The sequence below is a fragment of the Alligator sinensis genome, unplaced genomic scaffold, assembly GCF_000455745.1.
Source record: "Alligator sinensis unplaced genomic scaffold, ASM45574v1 scaffold677_1, whole genome shotgun sequence".
NCBI lineage: Eukaryota > Metazoa > Chordata > Crocodylia > Alligatoridae > Alligator > Alligator sinensis.
This window is the reverse complement of record NW_005842276.1, coordinates 1,049,049-1,065,046: the sequence shown is the minus strand read 5'-3', so window position 1 is coordinate 1,065,046 and position 15,998 is coordinate 1,049,049. Positions and strand designations below refer to the sequence as shown.

General features: G+C 40.2%; 1 protein-coding gene across 1 annotated transcript in view; it reads left to right on the top strand.

The window, feature by feature from the left end:
• USP14 (ubiquitin specific peptidase 14) overlaps positions 1-15,998 on the top strand; it is a gene marked incomplete at its 5' end in the record, with an annotated part of 30,498 nt that overhangs the window by 12,277 nt on the left and 2,223 nt on the right. Inside the window, 8 exons of the mRNA XM_025209263.1 lie at positions 1,135-1,265; positions 1,653-1,733; positions 2,667-2,746; positions 4,881-4,995; positions 9,850-9,915; positions 10,698-10,790; positions 12,674-12,802; positions 15,005-15,065. Of these exons, the coding sequence (XP_025065048.1) occupies positions 1,135-1,265; positions 1,653-1,733; positions 2,667-2,746; positions 4,881-4,995; positions 9,850-9,915; positions 10,698-10,790; positions 12,674-12,802; positions 15,005-15,065 (756 nt within the window). The remainder of the gene's footprint in view (positions 1-1,134; positions 1,266-1,652; positions 1,734-2,666; positions 2,747-4,880; positions 4,996-9,849; positions 9,916-10,697; positions 10,791-12,673; positions 12,803-15,004; positions 15,066-15,998) is intronic.

Below are 15,998 nucleotides of genomic sequence, written 5' to 3'. Positions count from 1 at the left end.
TGATCGTATTTTGGGGTGGTAAGTTCAATGGTTACTCTACAACCACACCTGCCCCTCCCCCTCTCACTGCCTCTACTTTGTGTCCCTTATTTCTTTTTGAGGTGACAACTCTGCACCGGAGAGATCTAATAAGGAAATCCTTAGTTAACTCTGGTGCTGGGCAGATTGGGAGCTCCTATACGACACCAAGCTGTTTTTTGTTTTTTTTTCAATTGTTGTCATGTTAAAGTGATCTCTTTTAAAGTCAGTGTTTGCTATGTTGGATCAAAGGGAGAGGAAGAAACTGGCCAATATTTTATGACTATAAAGTCCATGCCTGTAAAAGCAATTTTAGCTACAAATATTCAGAAGCTGTATGCCTTAGTCTCGCTGCCTCTGAATTGGTGTTAACACTGAAAATTGCCTACCTCTCAGGGCTGTTGTGAGGATTAACTGATATATCTAAAGTACTTTACACTCAGTGTGGTAGCATGGGTAGATTTTCGGACCAAGATTAATATATTCAGCTGTGAGTAGGGGAGGGAAAAGGTTTGCATATTGCCACTCAATACCCTTAATAAACATCATCCACTGTCTTTCAAATAGTTTTGAATTGCCTGCATGTGTGTATACATTTACGTGTTTTCCTGAGTGATAGGAAGGCTTAAGAATTCTCTAGAGAACTTAACTTAAACTGTGAAAAATCAAGTTTATTTTTGGTTTTGTCAGCAGATGGTAACACTCAAAACATTGTGGCTTCCAGTTGGGGAAAGTGGATCTTCTATGACCACCTTTTTAATTTTAGGTATAAATGAGTTGTGGAAACACTGTCCCTCAAGCATGTATTTTACTGTTTTAATGAAGTTTCCTTTTGCAGTTTTAACTAGGAACCAACTTCTGTTCCCTCCAAAGGCAAGGCATCATGCTCCAAACTTTCAAATCTGGGCCATTCTTTCTACTTGTATAATGTTAGCAAGTATGTTTTGTAGGTGCACATATGATGCTGACTAAACAACTGGACCCCCAAGTGTTCTACCTTTGGATATTCAGATTCAGATTTGAATGTTGCTGTCATCTTGGTGTTTAGTTTAATTAGCAGTCTGCCCTAATTTTCATCTTTCACTTCTAAAAACAATCACTTGCTTTCTTTTTAAGCTCTTAGAGATTTGTTTGATTCTATGGATAAAACTTCCTCCAGTATCCCACCCATCATTCTCCTGCAATTTTTACACATGGCTTTCCCACAGTTTGCAGAGAAAGGAGATCAAGGCCAGTACCTTCAACAGGTAAATACTGCTCAGTTAATTTTCTGTTTCTTACAGCTTTCAAGCGCTACATATTCATTCCCTGTGTTACAGAAATACAGTTGCAAAGAGTTAAAGAGTTCAGTTGAACAGAAAAGTGCTTCTGTGTTTTAACTGTTGAAATCCAAAAATTTTGTAGCTTTAAAAAAAAAAGTTACTTATTTTGGTAGCATCTAGACAATATTGCATGGAGTTTTGAAAGCAAACTCAAGAAAATTAGTAATTTTGGGCCATGGGGACAATTTTACTTGATGAATTTTCAAATTCTAAACTTCATGTTATAATGTAAAGATGTGTATTTTTGATATTGCATATCAAATTGTCTACTAGTGGTATCTAGTAAAATTCACTATTATGTTTCCTTCATAGGATGCCAATGAATGCTGGGTACAAATGATGAGAGTACTACAGCAAAAGCTTGAAGGAGTAGAAGGTGATGCTGTTATGGAGGTAGTTGTAATCTTATTCTGACTATAGGTTATACATTGCTCATGACTCCAGTACATTTTATTCAGTGCTGATGACAGTAAATGGTTGAACTAATATCACAAAATTTGGGTACTGTCAAGTTCTTGGGGCTGTGCTTAGATAAATAACTGAAGTTGCCCTGTGGTGTGAATGCTCAGTGAAGTATCACCCACATTCCTCAACCTTGCCTTTTGGGGTGCCTCTGCTATGGAAAGACTCTTGATAGTGATTAAACACATTCCAGTGTGAAAGGTTACAGTGGTGTGAGGGGACCGAGTCAGTGTATTCAGTGGTCCTACTCACCTATGCCTTTAGTTGTTGCTGAAAAAACCCTTATTTATGGGTTCAGTGAAAACTCTCAACAAGAATGCTGTAACAGAGAAAGAACCCAACTTGGTTAAAATAATGAGTTTTAATTCTTATAGGCAAATGAAGTCCCAAAGATTAGGTTTAAAAAAAGCATACTTTGTGTAGCTTGGGACTTTATAAAGGTCAGTTACAAAACAGCCTTTATTCTAATTTAAAATATTAGAAAATATTCATAACTTTTCACCTGCCCTTCCCTCCCCAAAATACCTTCCACCCACCCAAAGAATGGCAAGTCTGGTTTTTTTTTTGATCAACAGAAAGAGTAACTTAATTTGCTCAGATTACTTTCACAATAATTAAATGGTAGTGTCTATTTTAATTCTTTCACATTCTGCATAGGTAGAGTAAATTGATGAAATTTCAGTGTACACTTATGATTGCATAAGAACTAGGTATGTTCTTTTTGAAGGAGTATATATTCAAGATTTTTAAAGGAAATGGCACTTATTTGTAGTCAGTATGGAAAAGATTATGTATTTTTGTATGCTAATTAAAATAATAGTAAATAGTGCTAATTAAAATAGTGTAACAGAACCTGTTTTGCAGACAGACTCAGGAGCTCCAGCAGCAGCTTCTAAAAAGAAGAGCTTAATTGATCAGTTCTTCAGCGTTGAATTTGAAACAGCGTATCCTAAAGATTAAGGCAAGGTATTGAAAGGGAAGTGATGTATTACCTCAGGAGTAGCAAGGGATATCTTTTAAAAGGGGGTAATGAATAAATAACTTAATCCAGAATAGTAGGTGAAGGTCTAAAAAGCCCCTCATATTGCAGAAGGACATAAAAACATATCACGCCAGTTTTGCTGAGCTGGAATGGGGGAAACTATATAAGAACTCTCCTCCTGAAAAGAGCATTTGAAGTTATTTGCCTCAAGAAATGTTAACCTAAAGAAAAACCAGCAATGTCTTGTTTTAAAGGGGATTGCATGACTCAAGAGCGAGTCAGGAATCAAGAGTTGCAGATGTGCTTAGCAACACACTGAACATGGATTAGATTATTCCTTGTGGCTTCATGCCATAGCCCCGCAAATTTTCAGACCTGTGGGGAACCCTGGAAGCTGCCAGATAACGTGTCTTCATGGAGCATATCTGGCCCATGGCCTTGAAGTTGAGCACTCCTTGATGTAAGCAATATATTAGTTGAACTCCATCAGATGACTGGAAACTGAATTCATTGCACAACTCTCAAGTAGAGTTTTTGTATACTAAATATTATTTAGGGAGGTGGAGTGGCATACAATGGAACAGTGCCTGGACTGCCACTTTTGCACTTTAGTCCATAGTTCAAATGATTGTCACATTTGGCCTCAGAAATATTATACTCTGTCTTGAACGTGCTGGCAATGGACAGACAGGCTTCTGGTTTTTCATCTCCAAAATACTTAGAATGGAGTACTTGTTTAGATCAGGAAAGCATATTTCATATTACATCCTAGAATGTAGTGTCTGGTGTTTTTGAAGCTCATTTCTTTCTCTTTTGAGTAAGAGGACCACCATACCTTTCCTTTCATATCATGCTTTTATTTATAATCTGAGGGACAAAATAGAGAGGAGCCGAATGTGTAATCAGGAGAACAGATTGCATAATTAATATTAAGATGCAATAAGTTCCAAGGTTTAGGGTGAATACCTTGGAGAATGAGTAAGAATGTGATAATGGAAGTGTGTGCTGAATGGGTTAAGGGTTAAAGAAAGGAAATGTTTGGTGGAGGAATTGTTGCCAAACATACCAACCATCAAAAAAAAATAAATATTGGGCATAGCTGAGAGAAGTGAAAGAGTTAGTGACTGGGAGGCATAATAAAAGAAGAAGTGTTTGATTCAACTACAGAAAGAACCTAGGGGAATTTAGTTACAGAATCAGGGTAGGGGGCTGGAGAACAGCCAATACTTCTCTCTCATTTTGTGTCTCCTACTATAATAAGATAAAGAATATATTTTCATAAAATACATACCAGGCTGCAGAGTGGCCTGAAGAAACCTGAAGCTTTTCATCTAGCCTGTATGGAACATATTGCAATACTGCTCTATCAGTAGAGTATAATCTCCAAGTCAGAATTTGGGTATAGGCCAACCAAATAGTTCAATCTCTGACTTCTGATTTAAAAAAAAAAAAAAAAAAAAAAAAAGGCATGTGTAAGGCTCTGTGACAATTTGCTCTTTTTGTTGACTGTGGGTGCCTATACAAGTGCTCGGGGTGGGGGAAAGCGTTTTAATTAGAGTGATTTCTGGAGATCTGCTCTAAGTAAGACACTGCTGCATCACATTAAGTCCCCACGTGTTTAAATGTGGCTGTGGGACACTTTTAACTAAAGCTCATTCGACGAGTTTTAGTTAAAGCGCCCCAGTGGCCATTTTTAAACCCGCAGGGGCTTATACACATGCCAGTAGCAATGCTAGAGTGTTCTAATTAGAATGCAGAAGAAATTCAATCAAGTCTGTTCTGACGCGTTGTAATTAGAAAGTGTTGGAGCATGTGTATAGGCACCCTATGCTCTAGGCATCAGGTGAATTAAAACAGATATGTGTTGTAACAGAAGGGATATTGAGTATACCAGATACTATTTTGACCTGATATAAAAACCACAGTTATGTTAAGAAAAAAAAGGGGGGAAAAGCCTTTTTAAAGGGGAGCATAGAAAAGTACTTCTGAGTTAAGAGCTTCAGATAATGTTACTTGATTTCTTGTTCTGCTTAGTCATTTAAATGAAGTAGGGGTTCAGCTCTTGTTGCACGATTGTTTTCCTTAATTTTGTGAAGCATGAAATGTACAGAAGCAGAAGAGGAGGATGTAACTAAAGGAAAAGAAAATCTGCTTCAGCTTAGCTGCTTTATCAATCAAGAAGTTAAATATCTTTTTACGGGACTCAAATTGGTGAGTTGTATTTTAATATCTTGTTGTATTTACATTCTAAATGAACAGTATCATTGTCCTTAGCTTTCAGGATTGGTGTCTGATAGCCGGGGTGGATAAAAGTCAACAATTAAAAAAATAGGATTTTTATTTAAATCAGAATTTTTTTATTTAATCGTATTTTTTATTTTTTTAAGGTGCTTTAAAAAAATAAATCTCTCTAAAAGTGGTTTTGATTTAAGCTATGTTAAAACTCAAAGATATCATCATGGAATAGGGATTATAACTTCCAATTTTATACTATTTGAGACAATATGTTCATGTAACCTTTTTAGAAAAGTTTTATAAATAGGTCACAACAGCCCATGGACTATAGTAGGGGCCCAATCATATGGGGTTCCCAGAAGCTTCTTTATAAATTAGTAAAGATTAAAGAAAACCACTCTACCCAATGGGACTCAGTGCTTAGTCTAGAAGATTCCATTAAGCATCTCTGTGATGCTCAGTTTCAGTTCTTAAACTGTGGGTTTGTCTCTCCAGAGATAACATCCTTTTTAACAGCAGTATATGGAGATGAGAGATAACACACCTGATTACCTACCCATCAGCCCTCTTGTCTGTTCAACTTGTCAGTGGCTGGAGACTACATACAACACCTCCCCACCCCACTCCCCCTGACCCTGCAGTATGTCACTCCTTCCTCCTCCCCCCCAAGCTCTTTCTGCCCTGCACCATGTCTGCATCCTTGTGCTATACAGGGTCTTGAAGTCCCTTCAAAACTGCCATGCCTCTAGCGACAGGGGCATACAGCGCAAGCTAGAGGGAGCTCGGAAACCCTGGTGGCAGCAGCAGGAGAGTAATGGAGGGAGTAACACAAAGACCAAGAGCCCAGGAACCACAGATTAATTACTTGGGGGCTACATATGGCCCGTGTTCTGCCAGTTGGACAGCCCTGGCCTAAATCATACTTGAACTTGTCTTTAGGACTAAGAATTAAGTACTTTGTACTGCAAAGCAAGAGAATTATAGTTAGCTCCATTTGTAATTGGTGCTGTATCTTTCAAGCCAGCTACTTGAATTTATGTCCTCTTACAGAAGGGTGTTTCTCAGGCTGGTAGAATCCCTGTCATAATCAAAGTTAGCTAACAGAGCAAGTCACACACCAAGTATGAGAATTTTTCCTACTCTCACTGTGTAAGAGGATGCTAATGAAGTATGCACTAACAGCCACAAGCAAGGGTTACTTTTAATTCCTTTGCCTCCTCAGCAGTCAAACTAGTGGATTTTAATCTGGCTTCACCTTTCTGGTAGTACCTGCTAGACAAGTTCTTATGTTGCCATTTTTATAAATTGAAACAGGCTATAATGTGAAATGCATGAAGTTGGAGGGGGTGGGACTTTGAGGCTTATATGCTTACATTCTGTTCTTGCAGAAATTAAGCTTTCCTGGATATTTGAGCCTGATGTGCAAAAGTAAATTCAGGGCCCAGATTATGACACTGGCATTACACTTACATTGTTTGTCCAGAGGAGTACTTAAGAAAACTGTTACTTTTTGTGAAGTATTCAACTTCATTTGTGAGAGGGACAGGGAGCATGAGTGAGGATGGTTAGGAAGGTTTTACGTAAATTTTAAAATCCATCAAAATGAAACCCATTTAAAAATAATTTTTAAAGTAATTTTTCTCTATCTAGATGTAGATTCCAGAAAACAAGCTGTTTGAACTATAGCCCAGTTTCTTTTAAGAAGAATAAGAAACAGGTGATGAAACAGATCATAAATTTAACATTGCTTTAAATTTTGCAAACGAATGTTTGAGTGACTGGCTTTGATTGGTTTTTTAAAGCAAGCTATTTTTATAAGATTTTTGTGTGTAGACATTTTTACCTTGGTGACAGGGGTTCATTAGAGGCAGGTCCTGTCAGACCAACCTGGTGGCCTTCTATGACCAGGTAACAAAATCCTTAGACGCAGGTGTAGCTGTGGACATAGTATTTCTGGACTTTAGGAAGGAAGGCCTTTGACACTGTCTCTCACCCCATTCTCATTAAAAAAAACTAGGGGACTGTGGCACCTACACAGTCAATTGGGTCACTAACTGGCTGGAGGGTCGCACCCAGAGTGGTGGTGGACGGGTTTATTCGACCTGGAGGGATGTGGACAGTGGGGTTCTACAGGGCTTGGTCCTTGGACCTGCACTGTTCAACATCTTCATCAGCGACTTGGACGAGGGAGTGAAAAGCACCCTGTTCAGATTCGCAGATGACACTAAGATTCGGGGGGAAGTGGGCACGCTAGAAGGGAGGAATAGGCTACAATTGGACCTAGACAGGTTACAGGGGTGGGCGGATGAGAACAGGATGGGTTTCAACACTGACAAGTGCAAGGTACTGCACCTGGGGAGGAAGAACCAGCGGCATACCTACAGGCTGGGGAACTCCCTTTTTGTCAGTGCAGAGGCAGAAAAGGATCTTGGGGTCATTATTGATGCCAAAATGAACATGGGCCGACAGTGCAGGGACGCGGTCAGGAAGGCCAACCACACCTTGTCATGCATCCGCAGATGCATCTCGAGCAGGTCCAAGGAGGTGATCCTCCCCATCTATGCAACACTGGTCAGGCTGCAGTTGGAGTACTGCGTCGAGTTCTGGGTGCCGCACTTCAGGAGGGATGTGGACTACTTGGAGCGGGTCCGGAGGAGGGCCACTCGCGTGATCAGGAGCCAGCAGGGCAGGCCCTATGCGGAGGGGCTAAGGGACCTGAACCTGTCAGCCTCCACAAGAGAAGGCTGAGAAGGGATCTAGTGGCCATTCACAAACTAGTCAGAGGGGACCAGCAGGCATTGGGGGAGTTCCTGTTTCCCCGAGCACTCCCAGGAGTGACTAGAAATAACGGTCACAAGCTGCCAGAGGGTAGATTCAGACTAGACATCAGGAGGTGCTACTTCACTGTCAGGGCAGCTAGGATCTGGAACCGACTTCCGAGAGAAGTGGTGCTGACTCCTACCCTGGGGGTCTTTAAGAGGAAGCTAGATGAGCACCTTGCTGGGGTTGTTTGACCCCAGTACTCTTTCCTGCCATGGCAGGCGGCCGGGCTTGAGGGTCTACTTAGGTCCCTTCTGACCCTACCAACTATGAAACTATGACAGAACACCACTCTAATACTTTTCTCCGAGATATACCAAGTCAGTTTTCTAAAAACAGTCTGTCTGGATTTGATATTTTTGGAAGGTTGGTGAGACAGGCCCATTATGCAGACATTTGTGGTGTTTAAAAATTGTAGATTTAAGCAAGACTTCTTTCCCCAAACTGATTGGTTGTTGATAATGGCAACCCAGTTCCTGTCTGATTGGGTCACATTGCATGCTGCTAACATGAGCCTTTTGTCTGCTTGAAGGCTTGGGAAGGAGGTGTTGCAAGGCTGGGTAACTGAGGCTTGCTAGACAGATGTCTAACTCAAGAAATGTGAAGAAAGTCTGACCTCCCCTCAAGTTCGGGGAGAGAAGTTGCAACACCAGTAACCAGGCCTTTGGGCAGTCTTTTCTTGTACTTTGAAGAAGGCCCTTTAGAGAAAGGCATGGTGCCGGTAGGATATTGCCTGTCTCCTGGACTGCTGTTCCAGATTCTGTTTTATAGCTGCGTAGAAGTCTGGAAGCTAAGGAGTCTGTAATTCCTTTCTCATAGCTAGTACAAACAAGAAGAGATTTCCGTTTGGGGCTTGGAGATATTCTGGTCTTTTTAGCATTTTTATTTTTAGGATGTGGATATCAGTGTAGCCACACACATAGCGGCTTGAACTCCTGTTAAATCAAAAAGGAACCAGAAAGCAAGTTTCCTAGATCTAAACAGCCCTCTTGTTGGCCCTATTTAGGTGCGTTCTGCAGTCCCAGAGAAAACTTTGACTGACTGCTTTGTCACTTCTGGTGAAAAACAGAACTTTCTTGTTAAATGTTTCTCTTTAAGGGTCGTCAGCCACCAAACAAGAATTGAATTCAACAATCAATGCCTTATTATAAGTTTGTAGGCTATGCTTCAGACATCAGATAACGTTGTTTCAGTGTTATATAACTAGTGCTAAATTACAAATTTGGTTGATTTACATCTGGATTTAAAACCAAGCAAGAGCTACCTCCTTAGAATATTCTATAGTTTAAGTTTAATTTTTGGTAGCTGATGGACATGAGTTTCAATGTGGGAATGGAGTTAGTTTTGGATTTGACCTCAAATTTTAATGCGTGTATTGCTTTATTCTTACATTTAACATTATTAATAATGCTGTAGTTTTGCTGATATGTTTTAAGTTTCATGATTTTTAGGTGAGCTTTTACACTGAAGGTGGGTTCAGAACATTTAAGAACCTGGGTGGGTACCGACTGGTCAACCTCAAACCTCAAGCAGCTCTTGCTAATTAGCCTTTGGCTGCCATGCTACTTCTGGTCTATTAACGTGCATCTAAGAATGAGAACCTTGCTACTTAGTTGAGGGCCCTGATCTGTGCTTTTCTATGAATTATACTTAGAATATTAATTTTAACTTAATTCTTGCATTTTCAAGTTTGAATTATTTATAGCCAAAATGTGACAATGTATAACCGGCTTATAGCCATGCCATTTTCTAGAGGAAAAGAGGATAAGAAAATTTGGTTGTTTTCAAGATACTGTACATATGCATGGTACTGAGCAAATACATGGATATAGTCCTTATCCTGAGGAACCTAGGTTCTAAATACATGTATAACAGAACAAATGATAGCAACAGGAAGAAGATGGAGGGCAATAGCCAAACATTTATTATATGCAGATGCTTTGTCTTTTCCTGTGCTGCCTCTGTGTATTGTAATTCATCCACATATATTATTCCTAACATCTTTTACAGCGTCTTCAAGAGGAAATCACCAAACTCTCTCCAACACTGCAGAGAAATGCTCTCTACATCAAATCTGTGAGTAGTACTATTATCTTGCTATTTTTATAATCTTGTTAGCTTCATCTTGTTGACAAGAACCTTATGGCCCAAAACACTGATACTGCGCGCAGTCGCTGCCAGCATGGAGCTGATGCCGGAGCTGTGGATCCCAGCGCAGCTGTTTGTAGCCTGCTTGCTGCAGCTGCCCAGAGCCCAGGCTGGCTACAATCAGCTGTGCCTGGGCTCTGGGACTCAGTCACCAGCTCTGTGCCGGGAGCGGGGCAGACCAGGGTTGCGCTGCCTCAGGCCCCTCCCCCACTGCCTTTGTGGGTGCACGCACCAGTAGAGCTGATGCCAAGGCACCGGAGCCTGGCGCAGCTGTTTGCAGCCTCCCAGCTGTAGCCGACCCCAGCTCTGGGTAGCTGTTGCCAGCTGGGAGCCTGGGCTGCTCCCAGCAAAGAGCTGGGATGCTGCAAGCCCTGCTGGGAGCAGCCTGGGCTCTGTCGCTGGCAGCAGCTATCCAGAGCCGGGGATGGCCGTGGCATGCTGAGCAAAATGGCCTTGCGTGCTATGCTTGGCATGTGTGCTGGGGGGTTGCCGACCCCTGCTCTAGTGGAATGAAAAAGCTAAACCTTAGAGTGATTTTATTTTACCACAACTTTCAGAGTGGGTCCTCACTGAGCTAGGTGCTGTACAAACTCATTGGATTATCCAGCACTTGCCGAGAAGAACTTGTAGTCTAAGATGGTGCCGAGTTTGATGCTATTTTCTCTGTAAAAATTTGAAATAATAATTCATCTTAATATTTTCTTGTTTAGTCCAGGATCAGTCGCCTGCCTGCCTACCTGACTATTCAGATGGTTCGATTTTTTTACAAAGAGAAAGAATCTGTGAATGCCAAAGTTCTCAAGGTCAGTAGGAGCCTTCATCAGTATATCAAATTTTAGCGTTTCCATGCATCTAGTGATCAGCATGTTCCAGTTCATGAACACTTGAAGAAAATCAGTTTGCTCCTAAATGCAGACAGTAAAACAGAAATACAGAATATCTTTGAATAAAGAAATGTTTTCCTGCTTTACTAATGCTATCACAAACAAGACCAAATCAAATGCTGTTTTCTTTAAAATTGAATTTTCAGTGTATTGATACTGCTTTTACCTCTTGTTAAAGGGGTTGCATTTGCCTTTTTGGAACTATCTTGACAGGAGAAAGGGCTCTTATTTCACACTTTGTGTTTAAGGGCATGCCAAAACCCAGAGTGAGGCTGTGTAGTTGGGGTAGAGTGGCCTTAGTTTGTGGAGAAGTTTGTGGTGTATACTCAGGGATGCTCTGTGCCAAATGCACTGTCTAATTTCCAGGCTTTGGCATGTGCACTGAGGGTGTGCTGTATGGCTGCAGGGAGATTGTTTGACCAGCAGTTCCACTTTCTAGTGTTCAGGTAGCCGACCGCCAAGATCACTTGTTGACTGTCAGGCAGGGAAGGAATTAAATATATAACACAAGAAAGTCTTGTGTGGTCCACGTTTATGAAAATGTATGTAAAACAAATGGAGGAGCGTATATGTAAACTGAATACAACTTGAGGGAGAAGGAAGGAGAATGACCTGAGGTATAATCTTCTTAAAGACTTGCGTATTTGAAGGATCCTAGAATCATATTAGTTTGCCAAGTCCTGGACTAGCTTTCTCTCCCTCTTCCATAACCCACAAAAAGCAGAAAATGGGCAGGGGGAGGAGTAATTTCACTCTTCCCCCCTATCTGGAGATTACGTGCAGTAAGACAGGTTTGGTGAGAACTGGAGGAAAGATCTGAATATAAGTTGTGAAATGCATATATGGTATTTCTTGTTTCAGTGAGTCTGAAACAATGAAACAGGCATGAGCGTATGGACTTACCCCAGTGATTGCTGTGGAGGGCGATAATAAGTCTGTGTGCTTAGCTTGTTTGGGATGCATTAGATCACTGGTTCTTAAACCTTTTAGACTTGAGGCACCCCTTGAAAATACCAACTCCTAACTTGCACTTGATTTTTTGACTACAGAAAAATACTAGAGCAATTCTTCTTTTCCAAAGAACTCAAGACCACCCCATCAGGGCTAAATGTTATCCACATCATATATTCCTATTTGAAATCTCTGGGTTCATCCTGTTAATCATGTTGCACTCCTGACAGTGCTAACGTTGCTTGGCCACCCACCCATGGCACCCTGGAAAGGAGCTCAGGGCACCCCAGGGTGCCACAGTACCCTGGTGGAGAATCACCATATTAGACACTTCATGTTTACATAAGGTGGTTATACATGTTTTTATTCTTTATTTCTGCCACAACTAGTTGCAACATAATATTTAGTTCAGCCACAGTATGCCACAAATATATATATAAGCAATAGGAGTAGCAATAGGTGGGCATAAGTTTCCAATTGACAGCTTATTGAAATAGACACAGTTGTCTGCTTAGGTACAGGATTAAAAAAACCAACCACATGGGAAAGATTCTTCCACAGATATATTTGTATTTAGTTAATATAATTATTGTAGTTTATAGATTATTCTGTTTTGGAGACACTGTTCACAAAATATTTGTGGTCCTTTAGCAGAGAACTAATCAGTCAGTTGCTTACATTTCTGTAACCTGTCCTAGAGGTCTTAATTTGTTTCAAATGAATCAAGACAGATGCATCAACATATGACTTGCTTGCATTTTAAAGTTGCATAGATTTGCCTTTCTACAAAAAAATTACATGGAGAATATTAGATTAAGTAAATAGCCTGATTTTTCTTTTCTTGTTCCTAGGATGTTAAATTTCCTCTTATGTTGGATGTGTATGAACTTTGTACACCAGAACTTCAAGAAAAAATGGTCCCATATCGGTCAAAATTCAAGGACCTAGAAGACAAAAAAGTAAATCAACAGCCAAAGAACGTAGGTTACCTGACAGTTTCATAGTTTTTTAGCTTTATGTATTTCCAGATATTTTGATACTTTGGTTTCATACAAATTCGTGAAAATGGAATGACAGGCCATTAATAAGAGCTGATATAAGTAAACTGCTTATTTACAACCCTGCATGTTGACCCATTAAATATTTTCATTCCATCCTTCTTAATTAAGAAATTTTGACTTGATGGATTTTGACTTGATGAAATTTAGCATAAAAAGTGTGCTGAAAGATCTTCACCTTATCTTAGTTTCTAGGTTCTGGCCTGAATTGTTTATTGTTCAGATGAATATACTTAAGTGATAGCTTGAGTAAATGATGGTCAGTTTGCTAAGCTGATATCCTTAAGGGTAGTGGTTCTCAACCTTTTATAGACCCAAGGGACCCCTCAGAAAATGCTAGCTCATAGCTTTCACTTAGTTTTTTACTACAACAGAGCAATTCTTCTTTTGCAAACTACTCAGAAAAATCACAGGAGGTCAGTATTTTTAAAATATCTGGGTTTATTGTTTGAATTGTGTGTAGATGCTTGCACACCTAACAGTGCTAATGTTGTACAGCACCCATGGCACCCTTAGAAGCAGCTTGCAGCACACTTGTTGAGAATCACTGGGATAAGCATATTGAAATAATGTTCTTTGGCTTTAAAAATCAGTTGTCATGAACAGCAGGTCAGCAATGTCATACCAGTGCACTTCAATGTCCTTCATGCCAACTCAGATTTGAGAAGTCATCCATATAAATGAGGCTGTTTCTGGGAGAGTTGATCATTAAGCCTGAAATATTTTGTTTTGAAATACTTCATTTGACTGATTTTTCACTGATTCCAGATTAGCGCTTCAAGGGAACCTTGCCTGAATACTTTGCAATGCTGCCCCAGGCTCACACAATACTTTGTGTGGCAGGGACCCTGAAAGTCACCAGAATCTGTTCACTCAAATTGACATTTGCAGTGCCACAATCTCACTGAAAAGGCAGGCTGCATAGACTGTAAAAGCTGTAGAAAGACTGTTTTGTGTGGAGTTTTTTTTACTAACTAATGAAAATGGAACATGAAAAATGTCACTTTTACACACGTGCATTTCTTAATACCTTAAGCTGTCAGCATGATTGCCTTAAAAGAAAAAATGTTGTCTTCTATTTGGCAACTTAGATTTTACCTGGGAACAATTTATTTTGTTGTAATTTTCCAAGAAATTCACAGAGAGATGCTATTTGCAAAGTTGTCTACCACAATTGGCACCTGGCAGACTGGTGAGGGGACAGGCAGCACAGCAACAGATTGGGCAGGGGTAGGAGGTCAGAGTGGCACTTCCAGGTTAGCTTGTGACATGCCTGCCAAAAAAGTTCCCACTGATTTAAAATATGGTGCAGGAAGTGGGAGTGGAGACCAGTGAGAACACTCTCATTATACATGAAAATATTTTTGTCAAATATTGGTAATTTTACTAGCAGGTGACTGTCAGCTCACTAGCTTTACAGGGCTGTTAGGTGTATGGTATTGAATTGAAGTGACATGTATTGATCCAAAAGTCCACATTTTTAAAAGGTTATAGCTATAGATCTACATGTTTTTGCTTGTTATAAGACAGGTTATTTCTATAAGCAACTTTATCTGCTATGCTGGTTTATATTCTTAAATAGTCCCATAAAGTTATGCTGTTATGTCCAGATATTATTCAAGTTGCTTGTTTATCTTTAGGTTCCTTATCAAATTTCATTTAGGTATTTAACGAAAGATTATACTTCCTTTCGATTGGTGGGGGAAGGAGTGGAGTGGGAGGATGGACAAAAAACAAGTTGATACTATCAATAATTTATTGGCCTAGTCTATCTCTGCTTTCCTGAGACTAAAACTTCCTGTTGCGGAATCTTTCTGGTATTCCAACCCGCGAGTTAATTTTTGGCTGCTCGTCTGTCCATTGAGCAAGTGGTCCAGTCCAGTGCAGAGCAGACACTTCTGTCTGTGTTTGTATTTACACTCTCCAAAGGGACTAGTGATTTAGTTTTGCATCAATTTTGGTTGTCCAGTTAGAGACATCTTAATAGGACTACTTTGTATTTGGACACCCAAAAAAAGATAAAGGCATATGAAATCTGTTGAAAAAGATGACACTGTTTGTTACCGCTGTATTAAAGTGTCTTTAAAAAATAATCTGTAAAATATCACGTATTCTGTTTTCCAGTCTAGCAAAGGTGATGGGGTACAGAAAGAAGTTAAATATGAACCATTTTCCTTTCCTGATGGTAAGTGAATAAATACTGGAGAAGTCTATTGATTTAAAACCTGCATTTAAATTTTAAAATCTAAAAAAATCGCCTTGTTTAATTAACTTTATAACAAGACTCTCCTAATTGGAAAACTTTTATTTTTTTCATGATTTTGAAATGAATCTTCAGAAAGCCTGCTAAAATATTAGGAAGTAGAAAGCTCAGTGGCTTCCACTTAGTTATTATCTCATTAATCAAAGTTGTTTAATAACAGCAGCCTCATAGTCTTCCACAGGCAAAGTATATGGTGCCTCTTTGTTCACTAGACACTTGAAAGAGAGGTTTTTTTAACCTCTCCTGGTCAGAGGAGAGTGAAATTCCAAGGAAGCTTTATTACTGTATTCATCTCCACTGCTCCACTCTTACTATGTTTATTTTGGAGGCAGTGTTTGGCACTGCACAAATAATGGAGTAGCCCAGCCAGGGGGCTAGAGAGCAGGGCTGTCCAACTTCTGAGTGGCTGGGGGACCAGGCTACACCATGCAGTGGGCGCACCCTGCCAAGGAAACCCCAGCAATGGCAGCATCTGGAATGTTGCGGCCTGGGAGCAACATCTGGATTGGGAGCTTCAGTTTAACCCTTTGGAGGCTGCCTCCAGGCTGCTAGTTACAGCCTTGGGTTCAATAAGTGGTTCTCCATCAAAAGATAGAAGTGCTGACCCCTCCCAAAGGACACCAGCTGGACAGATGCATGGTGATTGCAGTGCAGGGCCTCAGAAGAGACGCGTGGTATGCATTCATGAGTCTGCCCTCGTGTTCCATTTCAGATGGTGCTGTGCATCGCAGGCAAGTTCTGCAGAACATCCTTTCCCTTTCTCTGATATATCTGTCAAGCTGTAGAGCAAAAGGCAAAACCTTGACATTGGAACTACAGTTTATACCCATTAACATCTTATGAAAAACAAGTCTC